Raw genomic sequence first — 26676 nt, 5'->3', positions numbered from 1 at the left:
CTTTTTCTACTCAGATGTTATGTTTTTTGTCTGATTTTACATCAATTGTGTTAATGCAGTATGTCAAAATGAAAACAAAACTAAATTCAGACACGTGAGGTTGTGCTGAAAAGGATGATACCAAACAAGGCAAATAAACAGTTTTTAAAGGTGAAATGTAGAGGTAAAATCAAAAGTTGTTAAAAATGTCCAATTATACCCTGGACCCCAGAGGGTCCAATAGTTACTTTTCAAGTAATTAATTTCTTTGTAACGTGTAATCTTGTAACTCAGTTACTTTTTTAAAGAAGTAACTAGTAACTATGATTAATTACTTTTTCAAAGTAACTTGCCCAACACTGGTTGGGACTGAAAAACTCAGAAAAACAAAGCAGTAGTTCAGATTTCAGCATACCTTTCTTATATTTCAAATTTCTCTTTTCTAATGCAGCCAAATAAATAGCTGTGTTGGTACAACAAAAGGGATTCATGTCTTAGATTTTACAGAGGAACTGATGATCTGGAGCTCACACACAGACATTCATTCTTTACTTTACATTTCAAACGCCATACCGGTTGTTGCTGTAGTTAATGTTGTTGATGGTGTTATGACTATAAAAACAGGAAAAAAGCAGCAGTTTAGATTTCAGCATACTGTTTTACATTTCAAACTAAGAACACTGAAAGTGTTGTTGTTATATATTACGGAAGTGTAGAGCTGCCACCCAGGCAAAAGAAAAATAGAGGTATATCACATTATAACTAGAGATGGCACGATACCACTTTTTTATGTCCGATACCGATACCGATATCATAAATTTGGATATCTGCCGATACCGATATGAATCCGATATAAAGTGTTTTTTAATCAACAAAACTGTTTTTTTTTTTTATATCTTGCTGCATTTTGTATAAGTTCATACTCAAGTTTAAAACAACAACTACACTAAAGCTATTCTGTTATACCTGTATGCAAAAAAAAAATTTCATAGTTCAGCAATACTGATCAAGCTAATAAACTTAAACCTACACCATCCTCCCTATTCTGGTATTTTAAAGAGTACTTAGCGTAAATATTAAGCAACCTAACTAATAGGGTTCCAACTCCCAGCAACAACAAAAATAAATAAATAAAAAATAGGGAACCACTCCTCACGCTCCACCTCATGATGCTTAATCAACGTAATCAACCTTAATTTGATGCAGTGTGAAAAAAATGCACAGAAATCAATTATTTTTCAATATATTAAATAGATTCAACATCTTTCTTCAACAAAATTGCAGACTGCACAGATGGTACCTTCCCAAAGGAAAAAGTACTATAGCTTACTAGGGTATATTAGACTTAATAGTTATTATATACAGTAATGGACTTCTATTCATTTTACATCAAATTAAAACTTTGGGTGTCAGATAATTATTTATTAAAAGCGAGACATTTTAAATGAGAATAAGAAAGAAAAGTATGTCTTTGTGCCCCCTTTTCCCTGTTAATGCCCTATCGGCCCCCCTGGCTAAACTTTGCTAGATCCGCCCCTGCACAGTTACCAGCCGTCAGCTACATAGAAAAAGATCCTGGTGTAGAAAGTAATATTAAATAAATTCTAACAACAGCTCATCAAGCTTAAACGTGCTGCTGTTGTTTATCCACTGGTTTCCTCTTTCTGGTGCAAAGTGGGCCAAAAACAAACAAGAGAGACGGACTCACGACAGAAAAGCCGATCAGCTGATCATTAAGCAGTTTCATGATTGAAGTAGCAGCAAGAAGAGGCAGTCGCTTGTTAAGCTTAATGCAGGAATGCTTTACAAACATTCAGAGATGGACTTACACACTTGCTTTACTTCTCTCGGGGATAACTTTATCGGAGATGAAATGCCGAGTTGCTAGCGAAGCTCCACATGCTATCCAGACCACCGACAGGTCCCGCATGCCACAGCCGCTCTATCACGTGATGCATACTGCTCCGACGTGCTAACGTTCTGAGGTGAGTTACGGCGTGTTGCAAGTTTTGTGAGGTGCTTTCGTGATATTTAATGGATAGAATTACATTTTTTATTTTTCTCCGATATCCGATCCAGTAATTTAGGTCAGTATCGGACCGATACCGATACGTAATATCGGATCGGTCCATCTCTAATTATAACGTGAAAAGTTTATTGTTCTAACAATATACTTTTCATGGTTGTACAATATACTATCACTACTATCACGTTATAACAAAAAACTTTTATGTTCATACAATATAAATATTGTATTTCATGAACATGATAATTATGTATATTATATTTGCATGATAGTATATTGTTCAAACATGAAGAGTGTAATGTTACAACAGTAAACTTTTCACGTTATGACGTGATATAGGCTCTATTTTTCTTTTCCCTGGGTGGCAGCTCTACACTTCCGTAAAATACAGTGACTACACATTTTTTTTGTAATGATATTTACGGCAAAACAATACTTCAAAGAAGGAACAATGACGCAAGAAGAATGTTCACATACCAGGAGTTGTTGTTGGACATGAAGAAACATCTGTAGAGGGAAATTATACTTTTAAAATGTTCATTTTCTAGTGAATGACAAAAAATAATTAACAGCAAAGAAGAAAAAACAAAAACAAATGAAAAAGAGACAAAGGAAACAAGAACACACCATTATTTCTAACTATAGAGAGTTTACAGTGAAGCATATGTTTAATAAATGATTCTAAGTAACCATAGCTATATGTTGATGAACACACGCTGGTCAGATACATTCATTAAGGTCTTTGGTGAAAGCACTTTTCTGTAGCAACAGCTAGAAGATTTCAGTGCTTACCTGTGATTGGCTCACAGAACTCTCCAGTAGAAGGAAGTTCTTTTATGCACCCACATATTGGGGAGATGACATCACTACAGGCACCGTATACTTCACACTTGTCACATGACCAAGCAAACTGGTCCTCACACTGACACTGCTGCCCTCCAGTGGAGTTTGGATAGCACCCTTTTTAAGACAACACACACAGTTCATAAGTCATGCGGGATCAAATGAATACTATTACATATGACTGAGTACAAAAGTCAATTAAGATCAAGTCCTTACATGTGGTGAAGGTCAGGTTTTTCAGTGTTAAAGACTCAGTGATGGTTTGGGTTAGGGAGATATTTCTCACAATGTGTCTGAGTACATCACTGAAATCTGGGGCCACACTGGATGCTGGGATGTGTAATTCAAGGACTATATCAAAGTCCATTGGTGCTGTGAAGGAAAAAAGGGGAAAATTCATCACATAGACCTGTTACAATGATGGGAGATGTCATTTAATATAAGATATTGTGTTAAGCAGTGTATATGTCAGATTATCAAGGAGTTTAGCTTTGTTTTCCAATAATTTACTCCAGTCAGCTCTCCTCATTCGTTACATGAGACAACCTAATATATAAATAATTAGTGGTGCAACGGATCAAAAATTTCACGGTTCGGATCGGATGAAGGTTTTAAGTCACAGATCGGATTTTTGGATCAGCAAAAAAAGAAAAAACACAAAAGTTTAACATTTACGTATTGAAGTATTTTTTGCCTGTTAAAAACATTCAACTCAAGACTCATTCCACGCAATTATATAAAAAAATTAGGGCAGTACAGTCTTTGTATCACTCAATTCTATTCAATTCCATTTTATTTATAAAGCGCCAAATCACAACAACAGTCGCCTCAAGGCGCTTTATATTGTAAGGTAGACCCTACGTGCACGTTAGCATATGCTACTTCCGGTGCGGAAACTCCTGTGGGGAGCTTTGTTTCCGGTGTCCTATTCGCGCCTGGTTTATGTCTTGGGCATTTACCCAATATATCTGTAAATGATGTTCATCGACTTGTCGATATTTTCCCCCGCGCCTCAGAGCAAAAGAGAAAAGGGATTCAAATGTTATATTTCTCAGCTGTCCCTCGTTTATCGCGGGTGTTATGTTCTAAAAATAACCAGCGATAGGTGAAATCAAGTAGCCAATTTTATTTTTTGACGGTGCAAAACGTTTCGTGGACATCGTGGACATACAGTACTGCACTTCAGAGTCACACTGCTAGCAATCGATGCAGCGATTCTGTACTGTACAGGAGAGACGTCACGGAGGAGACCATCTGCAGCGATCAGGACGCAGGACACGCAGCGAACCGTGTTATAGTGAGGGACCACTGTAATTTTGAAGGTAATTCACAACATACCCTTTGTAAATACTAATGTATAGAAACTGTTACCAGCAATCATTCATTTTTTGTGTGGCTGTTTTTCACGGTTTGTTAACATGCTGTGTAGGTGTGTACTTGACTAGCTGATCTCGACATAAAGGGGGAAACATCTGGTTTGACTATTCTTCACCTGTAGTTTGAATGCTGAACATTTGCCTGTTTAAATCATAAGACCAGTCACTATACAGAGATGTGCTTCTGAATGTGGACGATGTGTCTTCTGCTGCAGTGATGCAGTTCTGCTTGTGTTGAGTGATGTAAACAACTGATCGATCTAAACTCTTTAAACGTCAAAATTGATCATTAGATTTTTTTATGACACACAGTGGTGAGTGTTCCCACCTTCTGCTCTTTGTAACTTAACGCGATCTTTCCATTTTCGAGTTTTGGACATGATTTTGGAGTATATCTTAGTAGCGATTGACCGCAAAGTAAAGCTACCAGAAATGTACAACCCTACATCCGGTCTCAAACCAGGAACTTAGCATTTTCTCGTGCACAGGGTCTATAATACATACCGCTCATTATATCGCACTTCCGTTGCTCTGGAGGTCTGAACGATCTTGCCACTAAAGTGGACGTGAACGGGATATCATTGCGTGGGTCAAGCACGTGCATAATAGTTTAAACCCCTTGTTTTGCACAATGAAATACGGCCTCCCGTCTGCAGCTAAACACCCCAGTAGCTTTTGTAATAGCTTTAGCCCGGTCGGATTGGGCAGCAAAGCGCTGCTTAAATACCGCAAACTCCTCTGCTTCTCCACTTGGACCACTAGCGCTGGCCATAACTATCACTTAACAGACCCACCACACCACTATACACATACTTTTTTTCTTCTTTTTCGAATCTTCGGATCACGTGCGTGCCGAACCGTGGAGTGGGATTGGTTCAGATTATGGATCAACCGTAATCGGTTGCACCACTACAAATAATTGATTCATGAACGAACTGTAATGCTTATCATTCGTAAGTTTTATTACTACATAATTGGTCGAACTTTATCCCTGCAATAAATAAATGCATAAATAACCAAGATGTTTGTCATACCAGGAGTTGTTGTTGGACATGGAGAGATACCTGTGAATGAAGATAAAAATGTAAATATTTCATTTTCTTCTCCCTGTAAAACGGTAATTTCAGTCATAATCAGCACCAGATTTAAAACATATTAAATATGGACACAAGCATTTTGCCACACATTATACTCAGTACTGGTCAGAATGCAATCAGTTATGTAAAAAATAAGTTGGTTTAAGTTAAAAACATTATAAAGAATAACAAAAAATAAACCATGATGATGATTCTAATAACAACCCTTTCACTAAAAGTCTGGCTGGAAACATCCTTGAAAGATATCATTGTGGGAGAATGGGTGGCAGCTACACAAGAGCCACTAAAGAATGTCTGGCTTATATAATATATACACAGTTATAAAGAGAAAAATTAAAAGAACGATTTCTGGATTAAAAAGAGATTACGTTAAAATGACTGTTCATGTGAGAATGTACTAAAGATAGAGTATAACCATATATGACTGAATGTTGAATTGGTGGAATTTCTATGTGAAGAATAACATAAAAAATGTAATGTAGTGATTTTAGAGTTTAGACTGGGAGGATGGAGATAGATATAGAGAGACGGATAGGGTGTGGCTGGACATTGGATGATTTTATGTAACCAACATGATTGGATGTCTAGATGGGGGGAGACAGAGGAGGAAGGTGAGTAGGCACTTGGCAGAGCATAAAAAACAGAGCACCCAGAGACACTCTTTTGTATTCCCTGCGTCTCCTCTAAGATGAGCAGTTCAGAGGATTGGATTTGAAAATTATTCTATTTCTTCAGCTACAAGCTGCTTACTTGTGATTGGTTCACAGAACTCTCCACCAGGAGGAAGCCCTTTGATGCATTCACAGGTTTGGGAGGTGACATTATTGCATGCACCGTATAGGCCACATTTGTCACATGACCAGGCAAACTGGTCCTCACATTGACACTGCAGTCCTCCAGTGGAGTTTGGATAGCACCCTGATTAAGACATTTAAGAGAATCACCAAACACAGCTCATAAATCATGCACCAGAGTATGAACACATTTAAATGTGACTGAGCACAAAATTCTTACATGTGGAGAAGTTCAAGTCTTCTAGTATTAAAGACTCAGTGATGGTTTGGGGGAAGGACACATTTCTCACATAGCCTCTGAATAGATCAATGAAATTTGGGGGCAGACTGGATATTGGGAAGAGCAAGTTCAAGTCTATAATAAACTTCACTGGCTCTGTAGAGGAGACAAGGAGAAAATCACAAAACTCTTTCACAATTACGAGAAACAATTTCACATATTTTTTTTATTTTTATATCACATTTATCTCTATGTCTCTACTTCTATTGAGACTTTACAAGTTAACGACTATTGAAAAAGCTGTCATGTTACAGTAATCTGTGGTAAATAGACATTCGTGCTTTAACCTCCCAAGACCCGAACTCTTTCGTGGCATGCATTTTAATTTCTCTTTGCTATTTGGGCTGATTGGGACCTGATGAATTTAAAAACAAAGAACTATGTGATTTTTTTTTAACCTGAGTTTTGTTTCTGAGAAAAATGACATCCACATATGAGGACATTCGGTTTAAATTTCGATAGAACAGTGGCAGTATAACGTCCTTGTAAGTGGATATCAGGCCCTTGTAGAGCAAAATTTAGTAATTTGGTCTAGACAACCCAAAATGTGATGTCCACATATCTGGACACCAGGTCCTAGGAGGTCAAATTAAATGTGTTATAACATATGGTGATGTCTCTCATACACAACATATTTGTCACTACAGCTATAGAATTTTTGAAACATATTTCATAGCAAACTTCTGTATTAGGCAAATTAAAAAAAAAATCAAACATATGCACACACTTCTTGTTTTTTCTAAAGTGAATGAAGATTGGTGCCATACAATTATCCCACCCTGTTAAATTTAAAGTAAAAGCAATAATTAGAAGAAAATGGATTTTTTTCATACCGGGAGGGTTTGTTGGACTTGGAGAAATACCTGTAAACCAAGATAAAACATTTAATTATTTATTTTTAATACCCAGGAAAACAACACAATAACGGTTTACATACATCATCTTAAGAATTTGCTATTTGGACGGAAGTACAGGCCCATATCTCTTGATTAAAAAAAAAAATAGCATATAGCATCTATTGTTAAAATTGTTAAAAATAGCATCTATGAAAGAATGGATCTTTCTAAAGAGCTCACTAACTCACTAACTACAGAAGTCCAAGCCTTCTCTGGCATGAGCTCAAAGACATGAGTTTCCTTGGCTGGGCAGCTGCAGCTGATCCAATTGAACATAAATGATTTAATTTTGAAAACAACAGTGATTTTGATGCAAATTTTTATTATAATGATACAAACCATTCTGAACATTATTCCAACAATCAATTTAACAATATAAATTTGGAGGTTATTTATATCTTGCATTTAAATAGTAGAAGTATTATTATTATTGTTAAAACTGAAAATTATTTAAAAACATCAACTCATCAGTTTGAAGTGATAGCCATGAGTGAGCCTTTAGTAACAAATAGAAAATGCAGATTTTTTGTTAGGAATTATGACTCTTTTATTATGACAAAGAAATTGGTGTGATGTTTTATGGTGGTGGTGTACAGAAAGATTTTCAGTGTAAGGAAATGTAGGTCTATCAGTATTTTTGGGAAAATATACACCGTAATTGTCGGGCTATAAGCCACTACTTTTTGCACAAGCTTTGAACCCTGTGGCTTTTAGTCAGGTGCGGCTTTTCTATGGATTGTCCATGATTTTTGTGATATCGTAAGAGGATTTGTTTTGTTTTTTCCGCTGTTGTACGGCACTACGTTGCCTGGCAGAAGGATCGGGATTCAAGAGTGGTATGTTGGTCACATGTCCGTCCACCAGGCAACGTAGTGCCGTACGAAGTAGTGCGAAAAACAAACTTCAAAGTAGCGCTACGCGTTCAGCGGGAGGCGTGGATGACGAGCGGCGATAAACTTGCGAAAAGCAAGTTATGCTCAACTCCACCAGTGGAATCTGACAGCGTGGAAATGTGTGAAAACATCCATGATCACCAGCAGATTTCTATGTATTCTGTATGACTTAAAGCAGTTATGACATGATATGATTTCTCACCCAATAAAGGAATATTTAATATATCAGTCTACTCTTCATTCTATCAGCAACAGTTATCACAGCTCGTACATTTGCTTTTTCCACATATACGTAAGCATTGGGCCAAATTTATTAATGCCAACATATTAAAAGAACAACATTTGTCTCTTATATATGATACATCTATAGATACACTGTCAAATAAACTTGTCTTTGAGTAAAGATTTAAGGTGATAGGACATATAAATAACTGCAACTTGAATCTTTACTGAAGCTCAGTATTTGACATGGAGTTCAAACTCACTGCTGTAATAGCTAATAATGATTAATATAATAACTATAATATTGGCCATATTATATTTACATTACCAAAGTGAGATGACTTTAGTCTCATGAACAACCTTAGCTAATTGTTATTTATTAGCTAATCTTAAATGACTGTTCAGTACAGAAATTAAGCCCAAAAATCATGTTTTACAGTCCTGTGGTCTCAGCCTCAGATACTTATCAAATCACACAGAGCTCATGTAGAAACAAATGAACAAAATATGTTCTCCTTCATTTCTGTCAAACAAAGCTGTATGAAACGTTTCCAGCTGTTAGTATCATGGTTGCTAGGCAACCTGGGCAGCGCGACGGAGGCTAGACTGTCCCATTTCACAAGCCTACAAGCCTCGCACTTTCAGCCTTAGCGGTCTTTGAGGACCATTAAGGCTGCGTACTTTAAGGCTGCAGACCCAGAATTGGGATACAGCCATGGGGAGACAACACAAATGAACCAGCAACAAGCAGAAGGAAACACTTATATACACACACAGAGGGAACACACAGGCAGGGTAGACTAGACACAGAACAGAGGGAGCACAGAGTAACATGAGGGGGCAAAGGGAACAAAACCTAGGACCTAGAAATACAAAACCAAAACACCGACAGTAATAATGTGGGAAACATGTAATAAACAATTCAATTCACTGGGTCACAGACCCAGGAACATGACAATATCATTGTTAGGTTTTTCTCTGTACAGTATGTATTATTGTAGGGTCTACCTTACAATATAAAGCGCCTTGAGGTGACTGTTGTTGTGATTTGGCGCTGTAGAAATAAAATAGAATTGAATTGAACTTGGGAGTCCCTCCCAGCTGACCAAAATCATTCCTATTTTGCTATTTTGGATGGGCCCGTGGCTGGATTGGTAAAGGGCAGAGAGCTCCAGTCCGACTCAGATGCCAGCAAGGTGGAGGTGGAGTACTGGTTTGGGCTGGTATCATCAAAGATGAGCTTGTGGGGCCTTTTCGGGTTGAGGATGGAGTGAAGCTCAACTCCCAGTCCTACTGCCAGTTTCTGGAAGACACCTTCTTCGAGCAGTGGTACAGGAAGAAGTCTGCATCCTTCAAGAAAAACATGATTTTCATGCAGGACAATGCTCCATCACACAGTACTCCACAGCGTGGCTGGCAAGAAAGGGTATAAAAGAAGAAAAACTAATGACATGGCCACCTTGTTCACCTGATCTGAACCCCATTGAGAACCTGTGGTCCATCATCAAATGTGAGATTTACAAGGAGGGAAAACAGTACACCTCTCTGAACAGTGTCTGGGAGGCTGTGGTTGCTGCTGCACGCAATGTTGATGGTGAACAGATCAAAACACTGACAGAATCCATGGATGGCAGGCTTTTGAGTGTCCTTGCAAAGAAAGGTGGCTATATTGGTCACTGATTTGTTTTTGTTTTGTTTTTGAATGTCAGAAATGTATATTTGTGAATGTGGAGATGTTATATTGGTTTCACTGGTAAAAATAAATAATTGAAATGGGTATTTATTTGTTTTTTGTTAAGTTGCCTAATAATTATGCACAGTAATAGTCACCTGCACACACAGATATCCCCCTAAAATAGCTAAAACTAAAAACAAACTAAAAACTACTTCCAAAAACATTCAGCTTTGATATTAATGAGTTTTTTGGGTTCATTGAGAACATGGTTGTTGTTCAATAATAACATTATTCCTCAAAAATACAACTTGCCTAATAATTCTGCACTCCCTGTATCTGTAATCTTGTAAGTTCTTTAACCCTTTAAGACCTACCATAGAACCAAGTCCCCCAGAGCTTATATTATATTTTTACATGCTGTAGTGCCATTTTTGGGAGCATTTCAAGTTGCTATACTTAAATACAACCACTATAACCCAAATTTTAATAATATGTATGCATTAAGTGCATAGTAACTACATAAATTGCAAAAAAGTGCAATAAACTACAAAAAATTGAAAATCGTTTTTGTTTTTTTAACATATATTTCTAGTTAGAGAAATTTAAGAGGCTTCATAGTTTTACTTTTGAAATACACCAATTTTTATATACTGCAGGAAAAAACGAAAATAAATATTATAATGCAAATTTGCAAAAAAAAAAACAGCATATGCATCAATTTAAACTATTTCCAGAAGTGTAATTTGAGTTGTAAGCATCCCAGAAATGATACAGAAAGGTCATAAAGTCAAACATAACTTTTAAAAACATCAGTATAGGCTCATAAGGCCCTGAAGGTAAAGAACTACATTTCTGCGAAAATGACGTCACTTCCGGTTTCATGCAGGTAATAGTGGACATGCAATAGTTCGCGCTGACGTCTATTCCAACGTAGGAAGTGTTATGAACAGCTGATCGGATCGGCAAAGCGTGTTTCTGGAATATTATTTTTTTGTTGCTGCAAGTGCTTTTTATGCAATTTTTGCAAAGCTACATGTGGAAGGAAACCGTGACCGAGGACAAGCTGATGGCATAAGATGCAAGTACAACTCCTCCGGTTTCATGTGCAAAAAAATTATTGCGCTAGCTTACATGGTTGCAGTGCTACAGTGATTTAAAAATAGTTACGCAAAACAGAGCGTGCCCACTCCGACCGGCTTTAAAGGGTTAAACTTTACTGTATTTCTCTTTAGATCAAAGCTGCATTTTTAGAGAAAGGTTCAACATTTCCCCAATCAAATATTCCTCAGTAGTGATGTGTCATTCACTTTGTAGTGAATCAGAAGAACCAACTCCCATCAAGTGAGAGTCACCTCACCACTTTTTGTTTTTAAAAAGGTTTCTTGTGTTGCCACAGTATTGATTGATTGATTGATTGACTGATCATACTTTATTCATCCCGAGGGAAATTGGGTTAAGGCTGCCAACCGTGCCAGCGCCGTGTTACCCTTCCGACCATTACATACATTACACAAACATCACATGGGGAAGACAGGTCAGAGGGGTATAACATGGAAAAAGCACAACATGAGGAAAGATAAGGAGAAAAAAAATAACTCCCCCCAGACTGAGCTGCAATAGGGAGATCAGTTTGAGAACAGAAAAAAACACCTCTGCACATAGCACATGAAAAAAAACTCTTAATACACCAAAGAAACACATGACAAGCAACAGGGATGGGTAAAGGGTGAGAGACAGCCGATTTAGTCAGTACATCCGGGCCTGCAGCCTATGCGCTGGTCTCCTTGATCCACCGTCAGCATCGGAGGGTAATAAGCGTCGAAGGCGTTTGGGGGGTAGGGGGGATGAGTGTACATCTGCATGTGTATATATGTCTGTGTGCATGTGTGTGTGTGTCCAGAGTTCAGCTGAGACAGTGTCCTTCGCCCTGCCAGGCTAAGTAAACAGTCTTCCAGCCAACCCAGGTGGCCTTGCATAGAATGGGAAGAACACTCTAAACACAGTCGTGTTCTTGTTTGGCTCCAGCCTTGAGGCCGCAGCTGGCACCGAGGGGGTATCCGCATGAAGTGATGGTGTTTTTTACTTTAGTGCGAACAACTCATATGAATTTCAAAGCTTTTCTAACAGTCCAACACTGGTCTCTCAATCTCCCGTTGGAGAGCCGTGAGATTCTCCATGATGTTATCAACCTTAAGCTCCGTGATGTTGTCATTCTTGTGCTCAAAGAGCCTATTCTGAGAACTTACGACCGCAGTGAGCTGCTCCAAGATTGAATCCAATGTACACTCAGAGGTCTTGTTCTGCGTATTCACAGCAGCCGTAAGCTTCTCCAAGATCTTGTAATTGCTGCACTCAATGAGCCCATTTTGAGAAACTCACGCCTCGTCCCATCGTTTCAATCCCAGTGGGCAGCCTTGTGGGGGTTTGAACAGCCGGTTCCGCTTTCTTAATTCTTCGATAAGTCAGGGCCAAACCAGCTCCGATCAGCAAGAACCCTGTTATCATGGTTCCGAATAGGTAGATATCTTCAGCACTCAGGCTCACCCAAGCCCAAACTTCTCGTTGAGAAAGGGGTGTCAATTGCATTCAGGGACCAGATGATCAAATCCATAATTCCTCTTTTAGGTTTTAGAGAACAGACTGTGAGAGAATGTTCCAGGGAAAAGTAATACAAAAAACACGAGACTAGACAAGGACATAAGAGGCTAAGCAGGGAGAGGAGGAAGAGGAGAAAAGTGCGACTGCCTTTGTCAAGAGCAAGAGTCTTCCCACACAAAATAATTTGTGCTAAACGTAAGCGCAGATATGATCTGTGAAAAAAAGTCAAGATTGTGTGTTTTGTGGTCTAAGGTTTTGTGCCCAGGGTTTCTCATTGTCTCACACATTTGCCGAGCCTTAGCAAGCACATGAATGAGAGGCGGAGGCGATTAAAGTTTATATTAACAGGTTATTAATCAAAAGAATATCTCACCTGAACAGATGACAGCAGCATCCTGACCATGTTCACATCTGTTTGATCCAAATCCACTGTGTTGACACTCAGTTAGAGAACTTTCATTTCCTGAACAGGTCACATTGTCAAGCCAGATCTGTCCAGTTCCTGCACCAAAGTGAGCTGATTGAGGAACTTCCAGTGCCGACCCACAGTTTAACTGTCTGCAAACCACCTGAGCATCATTTAAGTCCCAGCCATCATCACAGACTGTTCCCCAGCTGTTATTGTGATAAACTTCAACTCTGCCAGAACATCGACTTGATCCAGATCCAGTTAATCTGATTGGACCTTTTAATGAAAAACATGTGACACAAACGATGTTTTAATATATGTCTCTTAAAGAAAGCAAAGATACATATCACACAAAAATACATTAACATGCAGTATGTTCCATGCCAAAAAGTGATGTCACCTGAACAGATGACACCAGCATCATAATAATGTATATTGTAGTAGTTGTAGTAGTAGTAGTAGTAGTAGGGGTTTCCCCATCCAGGGTGTTGACATTCAGTTAGAGAACTTTCACTTCCTGAACAGCTCACACCACTGAGCCAGATCTGTCCAGTTCCTGCACCAAAGTAAGCTGATCGAGGAGCTTGTAGTGCAGACCCACAGTTTAACTGTCTGCAAACCACCTCGGCATCATTTAAGTCCCAGTTATAATCAGAGACTGTTCCCCAGACATTATCATGATAAACTTCAACTCTGCCAGAACATCGGCTCGATCCAGAACCAGCTAATCTAATCAGATCTAAAAGGGAAAGAACATGAAAAACAGTTAAATACAGCCTTACATCAAAAATGACTATCTTGCAATATCATGTTGATCCAGCAGTTTTCACACCTGAACAGATGACAGCAGCATCCTGACCATGTTCACATCTGTTTGATCCAAATCCACTGTGCTGACACTCAGTCAAAGAACTTTCATTTCCTGAACAGGTCACATGATCAAGCCAAATCTGTCCAGTTCCTGCACCAAAGTGAGCTGAATGAGGAACTTCCAGTGCCGACCCACAGTTTAACTGTCTGCAAACCACCTCAGCATCATTTAAGTCCCAGCCATCATCACAGACTGTTCCCCAGCTGTTATTGTGATAAACTTCAACTCTTCCAGAACATCGAGTTGATCCAGATCCAGTTAAAATGATGGACACAGCTGAAAACAAAACACAGAGAAGATATGAAGGGGACCAAACAAACAATACTTTAAGTTTCCAGCCATAGATTCCAAGTTATAGCAGAACGGTAAACTGAAAGGTGTAATACTGTCAGTCCACACAGCTTTAACACTAATAAAACAGTCTATAAAAAGTCCAATGGATTCACTCCTGATCTACAAAGACATTCAGCTCCAAAATTTGTATTATGACATAGTTTGTGAGGACTGCAGAACATCCACATTAAGAAAGTTGAAGCAGGCGACTTTGTTTGAATTGTTTCAATTACAAGACCTGAAAAGAACTAAGAAAACTTCAAGTTGCAGACTTTATCAAATCTTTCAGGGGTATGGTCTCCCTTAATCATGCACACACACACTCACGCACAGACACAGACACACACACACACACACACACAAGCCCGGTCAGCAATCTTAGTGAGGACCTTCATTGACATCATGCTTTCCCTTGCCCAGGGGTCAGCAACCTTTAACACCCAAAGAGCCACTTGGGCCCAGTTTTCACGCAAAAGAAAACACTGGGAGCCGCAAATACTTTTTGACATCTAAAATGAAGATAACACTGTATATATTGTTTTTTTTTACCTTTATGCTTTGTGTGAACAACTAAAGTAAGTAAGTAAAGTTTATTTATTAAGCACTTTTCACAGACAGGCAGTCACAAAGCGCTGTACACAAATATTAAAATAAACAATACAATCAATAGACATTATACACAATGTAAAAGATCAAATGTAAATAATGTAAAGAATATAAAATACGTAGATCAACAAAAGGCTTGTTTGAACAGAAAAGTTTAACTGCTTTTTAAAAGTATCCACAGAGCAACTAAGGTGTGTTGTGTGGAGCAGGGAAATTATTTTACTGCTATTGGTAAATAATCATCATTATTACTATTGCATTAATAATATAATCTGCAGCATTGATATTGCATTCAGTAGGGGTGCAACGATACACAAAATTCACGGTTCGGTTCGGTTCGATACTTTGGTGTCACGGTTCGATATTTTTTCGATACAAAAAAATGTTCATGCCTTTTTAATTTGTCATTTATTAAAATTATAAATATATATTTTAACTCAAAAGTACAGTTTTTGAATTTAACCCTAACCCTTGTGCGTGTTTTTTATTTTGACAGCGAATGCGCACCTGCGGACCACTTATGTGCAGCCCTGGTTATTTAGCTCGTCATATTGCAGCCACAGAAATTATTTTGTCCATGAAACCATAAAGCTGCACTTTCTTTTTGCCTCATAGTCTGATTTGTCATAACTTCTCCGTTTTGTGGTAAGCTTTTCTTTGGCTGTCACTTCTTCACCCTGACCTGTCTTATTTGGCTCAGCAGAACTGAAATGCTTTTACACACTCACTCACATAAGCTCAGCGATTCTCTGCACGATCAACCTCTCACATGTTTAAGCTGCGGGAGATTTCACTTGTCATGTTTGCATAGTAAGCTAACGATTAATAAGACGATGTCAGAGGAATTGGTGCACAAATTATCATCACTCACAGATCAGTGCTGTCGCTCTCTATACACAGTTCGCACGATTGCAAAGTGAAAGCAAAAAAACAAGCGCAAATTCAAACGCGACTTCAATATGTCACATATTGACAGTGGCTCACCGATGCCAATGACATAATTACCCAGCTACATTTCTGAAAGAATGCAAAAGCATTGACATATATTTTTCCTACAATAGCCCGACGGGCAGGGAAGAGAAAGATTTTGGTAGCCCGACTGAAAAAATCGCTAGCTCCGGGATGTCGGGCTAGCGATATTGCGAGCCCTGTATCTGATTGAGGAATCACTCATCTTTGGAAAAGAGAGTTTATTACAGAGAAATGTCTCTTTCCAAAATAAAAGCTATACTATCCGCTTCTTCTGGGCTATATTCTCAGCAGCATAAGGAGAATCATGTGCTAACAGCTGTCTAAATGACTCAGCTAAAGTTAGTAGCATGCTTGCTTTTTTTTGTCTGCTTCCACTTGTCTTTGCACTAGGATGATGTCGGCGTAAATGTGCAGTCATATTCGTTGTGTTCCCGCTAGTGCTTTCAGGTTAATCTTGTTGAAATTACCTTAACGCCACAACACGGCAAATCTCCGTTAACGAGCTACCGCCGATCACTCCGTGCATGGGGCTAGACGGCCAACACGTTAACGAGCTAACTGCGCTAACACACTAGTTCACACCAATGTAATTGAGCATTGCATGGCACATTCAACATACTGTTTTACTTTAGTCCATGACTCGCTTACCTTCAGGGTCATACGTCACATGAAAACCAAAATAATTCCAAACGCCAGATCTGAATGACGTTCAATTTGCCTGTTGCAAGGAGAGCTTAACTTCTGTCTCGCTAGCTTGCCCTGCGCTCTTCCCTCTGACTATGCTGTCTGTGTTGAGCGCTCAGTGGATCTGCGCTCGACAGTGCAGCCTAGGCGGAGTAGTCGAACACAGATTCACTGAGCGCTCAACACAGACAGCATCGTCAGAAGGAAAATTGATCAAATAAATTACAAATGTTGTATTGTTCGATACATATGCGTACCGAACCGAAAGCACTGTATCGAACGGTTCAATATCGATACGAATATCGTTGCACCCCTAGCATTCAGATGTTTAAACAGTGTGTGTGTCTTTCAGAAAGACTAAGTTGCAGGCAGGAGTTGACAGGAAGTTGCAGAGAGTTTGCAGAAGTGAAAGCAGAGTCTAAGTTATTCTGAGGAGCAGGTTAGACGAGGCTATTTGAATTACTAGGTTATTCAAATTGTCTGTTATACTTTTATATTCTTTTATTAAGCTTTTATTAGAGGTTCTTGATTAAAACATTTATTCAACATAGTACATATAGTTTCAGTTAGGTTATTACACATAAGGATGAGACTCTGGTCTGGTAAAAGGTCAGAAGTGCAACGGGTGAATTGAGAGAGCATTTGAGGACGACATAGACACACACACACACTTAGTTAAAGAGAATCATTTATAGGTGGAAGTTTAATCATGTTTTGCTTGGGGTTGCAAAAAGAGCAGTTTGTCGCAGAACTGCTGCTGATGTGTCAAGATGATAAGCGAGCATCCGGCAGTGACAGGAAGTACCGGCCATGAAGATAGAAGACAACGTTCTTTTAAACCGTGTTAAAAGTCATTGTGGTTTTGATTTGACGTGTGTATATATTCTGTCTGTGACGTATGAGGGGTCTTCCCACGCGTGAATTCATTAAAATCAATTGTTTGACCAAGATCTTCTGGACCATGGTTGTTTGTACTCTCCTTCCTCAATTATGTGGACCTTAACAGTTGCTTATGAAATCCATGAAGTGCTACAGAGAAAATTACATTTTATTTATGTAATTAACACATTTTGAATTCTTAAAGAAATATAACAAATGGAAAGACACCCAGCTGAACTAAAATGATCCATGTAGCAAACAAAAACTGTTGTGAGCCGCCACCCTTATATCGCCTTTGGGCTTTTGGAGCCTTGACATGACTTTTAAAAAATAATTGGAAAAAAAGAACTATGCTGCTAAAAGATGAAAAATAGATATTTGCATAATTCTGCCTAAATATGTATTTTACCTGGTTAATGTGTGTGGCGGGGCGTGGTCTGCAGTGCCGCTGCATGGGAGTCGGACTCACCTGAGCGGCACCCGCAGTCACGCCTCGTCGCCTCAAAGTCTGTGCTCTCTCTGCTCTTGCTTTGGTGTGTGTCGGGCTGTGAGCTGAAAAGCTACAGCTGGCTGTATGCGTACAACAACCGTGTGTGAAAAGCGGTCGATAAAGAGATGCTGAAAAGCATGTTGATGGAAACATCGTCGGGTCTGCCATAGTATGTATACAATAAGACTTGTGGTCCCGAACCTCTGCGCACAGCGCCTGCAAATCGGGGCTGCATGAAGTCACTTTCATCTTCACGCAGGACTGTAAGCTGTCATCTGTGAGGCATGAGCGGTGTTTGTTTTTAACATAGTTCACGGTGGAGAACAGCTAACGACATAATAAGGATCAGAAGATCCATAATTGGCCTACCTGGGGTCGAAAGCCTCGATAAATGCACAGCGTTTCGGCGGGTATACCGGCTTCCGCGAGTGTGACGCTTATTTTGAGCGATGAAAAAAATAATAAGATATAATTTTATTTTTATATTTCAAAATCACAATAATCTTCCAATTTAGAACTACAAGTTAAAAAAAGAACTAAACACAAATAAAATACACTTCAGCTAAATACTTCTAATTTATTCTCCCAAACCACCCAGAGCCGCAAAATCAAGACTAAAGAGCCGCATGAGGCTCCGGAGCCGCGGGTTGCCGACCCCTGGCCTAACCGTAGCCCTTACCCTAAACCTAACCATAACCTAATTGTAACCCTGACACTAAAACCACATTTTGAGCATCAAGAATGCCTTTACAAGCCTTCAAACTTTTGAGGACCGGTTTGTGTGTCCTCACAAGTGACTGTTGGTTCTCACAAGTGTAGTAGAATAAAGATGTCGGTCCTCACAAAGAGAGATATACAGGTACATACACACAAATATGTCAGGCTGACTTTCCCTCTCTGAAAATATCTTCCATGTCCCGCTCATAAATGTTCATTTGAAACTATTAAAATGTTCCTTTAAGGTATTTAAATGAAATCTCTAATCTTATAAGTTATTTAAAAAGTAATGTATAGCTCTCTGGATCTGAGCTGCGTTTAAAGAGAAAGATGCAAACATTTTACCACTCAAATATTCTACAGTGTGGTTCTTGCACAGGTGAGTTTGACTGTTCACACTGAATTTCATTATAAAACACACTAACAAGTGGAAGACGGAAGTCTAAAAAAAAGGTTGTTTTTACAGTGTTTAACATTCATCAGATCATCAAAAGAATATCTCACCTGAACAGATGACAGCAGCATCCTGACCATGTTCACATCTGTTTGATCCAAATCCACTGTGCTGACACTCAGTTAGAGAACTTTCATTTCCTGAACAGGTCACATGATCAAGCCAGATCTGTCCAGTTCCTGCACCAAAGTGAGCTGAATGAGGAACTTCCAGTGCCGACCCACAGTTTAACTGTCTGCAAACCACCCCAGCATCATTTAAGTCCCAGCCATCATTACAGACTGTTCCCCAGCTGTTATTGTGATAAACTTCAACTCTTCCAGAACATCGACTTGATCCAGATCCAGTTAATCTGATTGGACCTTTTAATGAAAAACACGTGACACAAACGATGTTTTAATATATGTCTCTTAAAGAAAGCAAAGATACATATCACACAAAAATACATTAACATGCAGTATGTTCCATGCCAAAAAGTGATGTCACCTGAACAGATGACACCAGCATCATAATAATGTATATTGTAGTAGTTGTAGTAGTAGTAGTAGTAGTAGTAGTAGTAGTTTCCCCATCCAGAGTGTTGACATTCAGTTAGAGAACTTTCATTTCCTGAACAGCTCACACCACTGAGCCAGATCTGTCCAGTTCCTGCACCAAAGTAAGCTGATCGAGGAGCTTGTAGTGCAGACCCACAGTTTAACTGTCTGCAAACCACCTCGGCATCATTTAAGTCCCAGTTATAATCAGAGACTGTTCCCCAGACATTATCATGATAAACTTCAACTCTGCCAGAACATCGGCTCGATCCAGAACCAGCCAACCTGATCACATCTAAAAGGCAAAGAACATGAAAAACAGTTAAATACAGCCTTACCTCAAAAAAGACTATCTTGCAATACCATGTTGATCCAGCAGTTTTCACACCTGAACAGATGACAGCAGCATCCTGACCATGTCCACAGCTGTTTGATCCAAATCCACTGTGCTGACACTCAGTCAAAGAACTTTCATTTCCTGAACAGGTCACATGATCAAGCCAGATCTGTCCAGTTCCTGCACCAAAGTGAGCTGAATGAGGAACTTCCAGTGCCGACCCACAGTTTATCTGTCTGCAAACCACCTCAGCATCATTTAAGTCCCAGCCATCATCACAGACTGTTCCCCAGCTGTTATTGTGATAAACCTCAACTCTTCCAGAACATCGAGTCGATCCAGATCCAGTTAAAATGATGGACACAGCTGAAAACAAAACACAGAGAAGATATGAAGGGAACCAAACATAGAATACTTTAAGATTCCAGCCATAGATTCCAAGTTATAGCAGAACGGTAAACTGAAAGGTGTAATACTGTCAGTCCACACAGCTTTAACACTAATAAAACAGTCTATAAAATGTCCAATGGATTCACTCCTGACCTACAAAGACATTCAGCTCCCAAATTTGTATTATGACAGAGTTTGTGAGGACTGCAGAACATCCACATTAAGAAAGTTGAAGCAGGCGACTTTGTTTGAATTGTTTCAATTACAAGACCTGCAAAGAACTAAGAAAACTTCAAGTTGCAGACTTTATCAAATCTTTCAGGGGTATGGTCTCCCTTGAACACGCACACACACACTCACACACAGACACACACTCACGCACAGACACACACACACACACACACACACACACACACACACACACACACACAAGCCCGGTCAGCAATCTTAGTGAGGACCTTCATTGACATAATGCTTTCCCTTGCCCAGGGGTCAGCAACCTTTAACACCCAAAGAGCCACTTGGACCCAGTTTTCACGCAAAAGAAAACACTGGGAGCCGCAAATACTTTTTGACATCTAAAATGAAGATAACACTGTACACAGCAAATTCAAAAGTGTTAAATGTTTTGGTGTTAATGGTCTTCTTGCAAAAGTAGAGTTAATTTTACTCTAAGCAGAGTCACATTCTTTTAATGTAACTCTGAGGTGTAAAATGATAGTAGTTAAAATCGAGTGTTAAAAATGAGTGTTTCTCTGTCAAATCTGGAGGTGTTACAATGGAAACATTAACTCTTGACCTCTTAACTCTGAACTCCTAGAGGGGCTATGACACCAACAGAGTAAATTCACAGACTCCGCCCCCAGCACGGCTCCAATCGAAGCTGAAGTGAAGCCGTTTCAGAACATTTTGCTCTACATATTTGAGTTGTTTGCCATGCTTGGTAAGTCATTCTTTCAAAGATTGTTTCAATTATTATTATGAGCTTTTACTTCTGTGGCTCTTTGGAGTTGAGACAAAGCTGTGTGAAAGGCATTAGCCATGTTGCTCGCTGATAGCATAATATTCTGTTTTAGCTAGCTGAAAGGTATTGTTTGCGGGCAAATACCACAGCCTTGAAAAAAAGCTTGCATGTGAATTTTCAGTCAAACTTTTGGTCAAATACACCTAAAACAATGTGTAGAATGTAAAATGTTGGTATAATGGTGCTACTTGAAGCCTGAAAACGATCGCCCATAAAAAAAAATAAAAAAAAAAAGCGAGCAAACAGCAGTAGCAGACGTCCTGACTGGGTTCTACGTTAGCATAGATCCCTCCAGAGTTTTGTGCACACGGTTTAGGTAAAAATGAAAAAGGTTGAGGTTTTACATTTAGTTCAGTATTACCTGTTGCCTGTGTCTTTGTCTTTTGGGAAAATACTTTACACAAGTAATGGCTCAAAGAGGATTCCTTTTTTTTTTTTACTGTGCTGCAATTGTTTACTGGATTATTTGTGCCATTAATTAGTGTCAACTAATTTTTATTCGATCTCCACACAGGATATGCTTGTGAAGATGGAATATGGGGGAGAGCAGAAGTGCGTTGCAGTTCCACAAAGTGATGAATGAAGGACATGCATATTGTATTGAAGAAATAAGTGATGAGAATGCTGTTATTTGCATTTGCCATGTCAGACCTTTTGATAAACACAATTCTAATGAAAGTGAGAACATGTACACTGTTACAGCTTTCAGAAAATGTTTTGAAATCTTGGTGCACAGTTCAGAATAAATGTTTTTCAAAAACCATTGCATCTTTTTAGTAAATGTTTATTTCCAAAAGAAATTTCTAGAAGTTCAGAACAGTAAAATTCTCGCTTTTTAGAATGAATTAGAAGATAACTCTTATGTAGTTAAACTAAAATACTCTTTGAGAGTTAATGTATAAACTCTTAACACCAAGTGTTAAATTATCAACTCCAGACAGATTTGGTGTTTAACACTAAATCAGAGTTAACGTACCAACTCTCCAAAAAGAGTTAAATTAACACTCTCTGGTGTGGACCCATATAGACACTTTAATAGTGTTGAAATCAAATCCGACAGTGTTAATTTGGACATGCTGGATTTGCTGTGTATATATTGTTTTTTTTTTGCCTTTATGCTTTGTGTGAACAACTAAAGTAAGTAAGTAAAGTTTATTTATTAAGCGCTTTTCACAGACAGGCAGTCACAAAGCGCTGTACACAAATATTAAAATAAACAATACAATCAATAGACATTATACACAATGTAAAAGATCAAATGTAAATAATGTAAAGAATATAAAATACGTAGATCAACAAAAGGCTTGTTTGAACAGAAAAGTTAAACTGCTTTTTAAAAGAATCCACAGAGCAACTAAGGTGCGTTACTTATGAAATCCATGAAGTGCTAATGAAAAAATTACATTTTATTTATGTAAATAACACATTTTGAACTCTTAAAGAAATATAACAAAAGGAAAGACACCCAGCTGAACTAAAATGATCCATGTAGCAAACAAAAACTGTTGTGAGCCGCCACCCTTATATCGCCTTTGGGCTTTTGGAGCCTTGACCTGACTTTTAAAAAATAATTGGAAAAAAAGAACTATGCTGCTAAAAGATGAAAAATGGATATTTGCATAATTCTGCCTAAATATGTATTTTACCTGGTTAATGTGTGTGGCGGGGCGTGGTCTGCAGTGCCGCTGCATGGGAGTCGGACTCACCTGAGCGGCACCCGCAGTCACGCCTCGTCGCCTCAAAGTCTGTGCTCTCTCTGCTGTTGCTTTGGTGTGTGTCGGGCTGTGAGCTGAAAAGCTACAGCCGGCTGTATGCGTACAACAACCGTGTGTGAAAAGCGGTCGATAAAGAGATGCTGAAAAGCATGTTGATGGAAACATCGTCGGGTCTGCCGTGATATGTATACAATAAGACTTATGGTCCCGAACCTCTGCGCACAGCGCCTGCAAATCGGGGCTGCATGAAGTCACTTTCATCTTCACGCAGGACTGTAAGCTGTCATCTGTGAGGCATGAGCGGTGTTTGTTTTTAACATAGTTCACGGTGGAGAACAGCTAACGACATAATAAGGATCAGAAGATCCATAATTGGCGTACCTGGGGTTGAAAGTCTCGATAAATGCACAGCGTTTCGGCGGGTATACTGGCTTCCGCGAGTGTGACGCTTATTTTGAGCGATGAAAAAAATAATAAGATATAATTTTATTTTTATATTTCAAAATCACAATAATCTTCCAATTTAGAACTACAAGTTAAAAAAAGAACTAAACACAAATAAAATACACTTCAGCTAAATACTTCTAATTGTCACGGTTCTGGGTCCGTTGGACCCAGTATTTTGAGTTTATTGTGTTTTGATTTAAGTTTTCATCAGGGATTGTGTTCTTGTTCTCTTGTCGTGTTATGGTGATGATTATGATTTCTATTATTAGAGTTCCATGTTTCTGTTTATCTGGGTTTACGATGTGAGTTTAGTTTCATATGTCATTTCCTGTCTGTCTCTCAGTGTCAGGTCTGCGTCTTGGTGTGGTGTTCTCATTTCCTGTTTTATTGTGAAGGTCTGGGTCTCATGTGAGTGTGTTCAGTTTTACCTTTGTCTCGTCTTGTTGATTATTCCCAGCTGTGTCCACCACCTGTGTGTAATTCCCCTGTGGTTCTCTGTGTATTTAAGTCATGTCTTCCGTCATTGTTGTTGCTGGTCCGTCTGTGTATTCCACCCTGTGTCATCTGTGTATCTACCATGTCACATCCGTGTGCTCTCCCTGCTGTCCATCGTCATTCTCCTCTGCTCGTTCTCATTCAGGTTTGTGCTTTGTAGTTTAGTTGTTTCCCAGTATAGTTTAGTTCCAGCTCCATTTGCCGTTTGTATTTACTTTCATGTTCAATAAACCACCTTTACACCTTCACGACTGCCTGCACTTGGATCCTCCTTCATTTCCTCCACACAGCTCACCTCACTAGCCGTGACAGTACGGACCAGCCAGATATGGATCCAGCGGCATTCACCCCACCCACGGAGCTTCGGGACCTCATCACGAACTCCGCTTCACAAATAATCAACCTGTGGCTAGAGCATGAGGGAGAAGCATTCCTCCACGTTCTGGAAGCCAGACTGCAACAGCTGCTCACGGATTATCCCTGGCTATTGGACTCACTACACCCACTCGTGCAAGACTTCATCCTTCACGAACTTCACCTACACCCACCAGCCGCTATCGCTTCCCAACCCAGCCGGACGCCGGAGGTTTTGCCCAGCCCGCCGGAGGTTTTGCCCAGCCCGCCGGAGGTTTTGCCCGGCCCGCCGGAGGTTTTGCCCGGGAGGAAGCGACGATCGCGCCATCGGCGCGTCGCCCCACAGCTGGAGAATAGGACTTCAGAACTGCCGGCTGTGGTGAGTGGAAAAGACGCTCTGTCTGTTTCACCAGTTCATATGACTGTTTATACCGGGGCTGTGTTCGTTGACTCAGCTGCTCAGCCGGTAGCTCGGTTAGCTGCCCAGCAGTCACTAACCCAGTCAGCCACTCAATCATCACCTCCATTACAGTCACAGTCAGACCCAGTAGACGCCATGTTACAGTCCATAGCCCAGTCAATAGCCCAGTTGGCAAGAGATTCATCAGCCTTATCAGTTCAGCCAGCCACTCCACCTGTTACTACTTTGCTACCTGTAGCTCAGTTGCCACCAGTTCAGCAGCCTGTCCACTCACTTACCCAGCCTTTATCCTCACAGCCTCATTACAAGCAGGGAACACACTTCACACAGACTTTAACTGGTTCATTTAAACTGGCCATCTCAGAGACAGTTGCTCCCTCTAGGGCCTCCCCAGAGGTAGGGTGCCAGTCACCAGCCACCTCTGGACCCCTAGAGGTCGAGATGCTAGCACCAGTGGCTTCATTAGAGGACTTTACTGAGCAGTCTCAGCCGTCGTCCCCTGCTGAGAGCTCCAGTGAGTCCGCCCCTCTACCCCTGTCCTCCGCTGGAGGACCAGAGGGACCCATTCAGCCGTCAATCTCAGCTGGGGGGCCCGAGGAGCCCGTCCAGCCTCAAGTTTCGTCTGCTGGGGGTTCGGGAGAACCCAGCCAGCCTCATGTTTCGTCTGCTGGGGGTTCTGGAGAACCCAGCCAGCCTCATGCTTCGTCTGCTGGAGGGCCCGAGGAGCCCGTCCAGCCTCATGTTTCGTCTGCTGGGGGTTCTGGAGAACCCAGCCAGCCTCAAGTGTCTTCTGCTGGGGGTTTAGGAGAACCCAGCCAGCCTCAAGTGTCTTCTGCTGGGGGTTTAGGAGAACCCAGCCGGCCTCAAGTGTCTTCTGCTGGGGGTTCTGGAGAACCCAGCCAGCCTCATGCCTCGTCTGCTGGAGGGCCCGAGGAGCCCGTCCAGCCTCATGCCACGTCTGCTGGAGGGCCCGAGGAGCCCGTCCAGCCTCATGCCACGTCTGCTGGAGGGCCCGAGGAGCCCACCCAGCACCACGCCTCGTTAGCTGAGGGTCCTGGAGGACCCAGCCAGCACATCCTCACATCTGCTGACGGTCCTGGAGGACCCAGCCAGCACGTCCTCACACCTGCTGACGGTCCTGGAGGACCCAGCCAGCACATCTCTACATCATCACCTGCAGCATTCACGCCACCGCCTACAGCATTCACATCACCGCCATTCGCATCACCGCCTGCAGCGTCGCTGCCGTCCCGCTGCCGTCAGGTTCCGCAGCCGTCCCGCTGCCGTCAGGTTCCGCAGCCGTCCCGCTGCCGTCAGGTTCCGCAGCCGTCCCGCTGCCGTCAGGTTCCGCAGCCGTCCCGCTGCCGTCATCCACGCCTGGTCCAGCCTCCGCTTCAGCCTCTGTCTCGTCTGGTCCAGCCTCCGCTTCAGCCTCTGTCTCGTCTGGTCCAGCCTCCGCTTCAGCCTCTGTCCCGTCTGGTCCAGACTCTGTCTCGTCTGGTCCAGCCTCCGCTTCAGCCTCTGTCTCGTCTGGTCCAGCCTCCGCGTCTTCATCCACGCTTGGTCCTCCCTCCGCGTCTTCATCCACGCTTGGTCCTCCCTCCGCGTCTTCATCCACGCTTGGTCCTCCCTCCGCGTCTTCATCCACGCTTGGTCCTCCCTCCGCGTCTTCATCCACGCTTGGTCCTGCCTCCGTGTCTTCATCCACGCTTGATCCAGCTTCAGCCTCCGCTTCAGCTTCAGCTTCGCCTGGTCCAGCCTCGGCTCCGCCTTCGTCTGATCCTGCGGTTGCCACACCGCCGTCGGGGCCAGCTCGACCCGTTCTGCCTCGCCTCTGCCGGCCGTTTTCCGGGTCTCTAAGAT

General features: G+C 40.9%; 1 protein-coding gene and 1 long non-coding RNA gene across 4 annotated transcripts in view; one reads left to right on the top strand and one right to left on the bottom strand.

Annotated features, from left to right (window-relative positions):
* Nucleotides 1-26676, bottom strand: part of LOC308393237 (uncharacterized protein) — a 71254-nt gene that overhangs the window by 20521 nt on the left and 24057 nt on the right. For all 3 annotated transcript variants that reach the window (XM_080876858.1, XM_080876859.1, XM_080876860.1), the window contains exons 20-30: nucleotides 20019-20333; nucleotides 19581-19925; nucleotides 19145-19456; nucleotides 13921-14235; nucleotides 13489-13827; nucleotides 13053-13364; nucleotides 7229-7258; nucleotides 6336-6491; nucleotides 6072-6239; nucleotides 2483-2512; nucleotides 553-591 (exon numbers count right to left, since the gene is read on the bottom strand). In XM_080876858.1, the coding sequence (XP_080732984.1) occupies nucleotides 553-591; nucleotides 2483-2512; nucleotides 6072-6239; nucleotides 6336-6491; nucleotides 7229-7258; nucleotides 13053-13364; nucleotides 13489-13827; nucleotides 13921-14235; nucleotides 19145-19456; nucleotides 19581-19925; nucleotides 20019-20333 (2361 nt within the window). The remainder of the gene's footprint in view (nucleotides 1-552; nucleotides 592-2482; nucleotides 2513-6071; nucleotides 6240-6335; nucleotides 6492-7228; nucleotides 7259-13052; nucleotides 13365-13488; nucleotides 13828-13920; nucleotides 14236-19144; nucleotides 19457-19580; nucleotides 19926-20018; nucleotides 20334-26676) is intronic.
* On the top strand, nucleotides 21023-22144 carry LOC308393252. Its single transcript, XR_013970947.1, has 2 exons — nucleotides 21023-21300; nucleotides 21896-22144. It is a non-coding gene; the product is annotated as an uncharacterized lncRNA (long non-coding RNA).

Source organism: Rhamphochromis sp. 'chilingali' (genome assembly GCF_963969265.1).
Source record: "Rhamphochromis sp. 'chilingali' genome assembly, chromosome: 1".
Taxonomy (NCBI): Eukaryota; Metazoa; Chordata; class Actinopteri; order Cichliformes; family Cichlidae; genus Rhamphochromis; species Rhamphochromis sp. 'chilingali'.
Note: the sequence above shows the minus strand (reverse complement) of the source record. Positions and strands in the feature narration are given on the sequence as shown.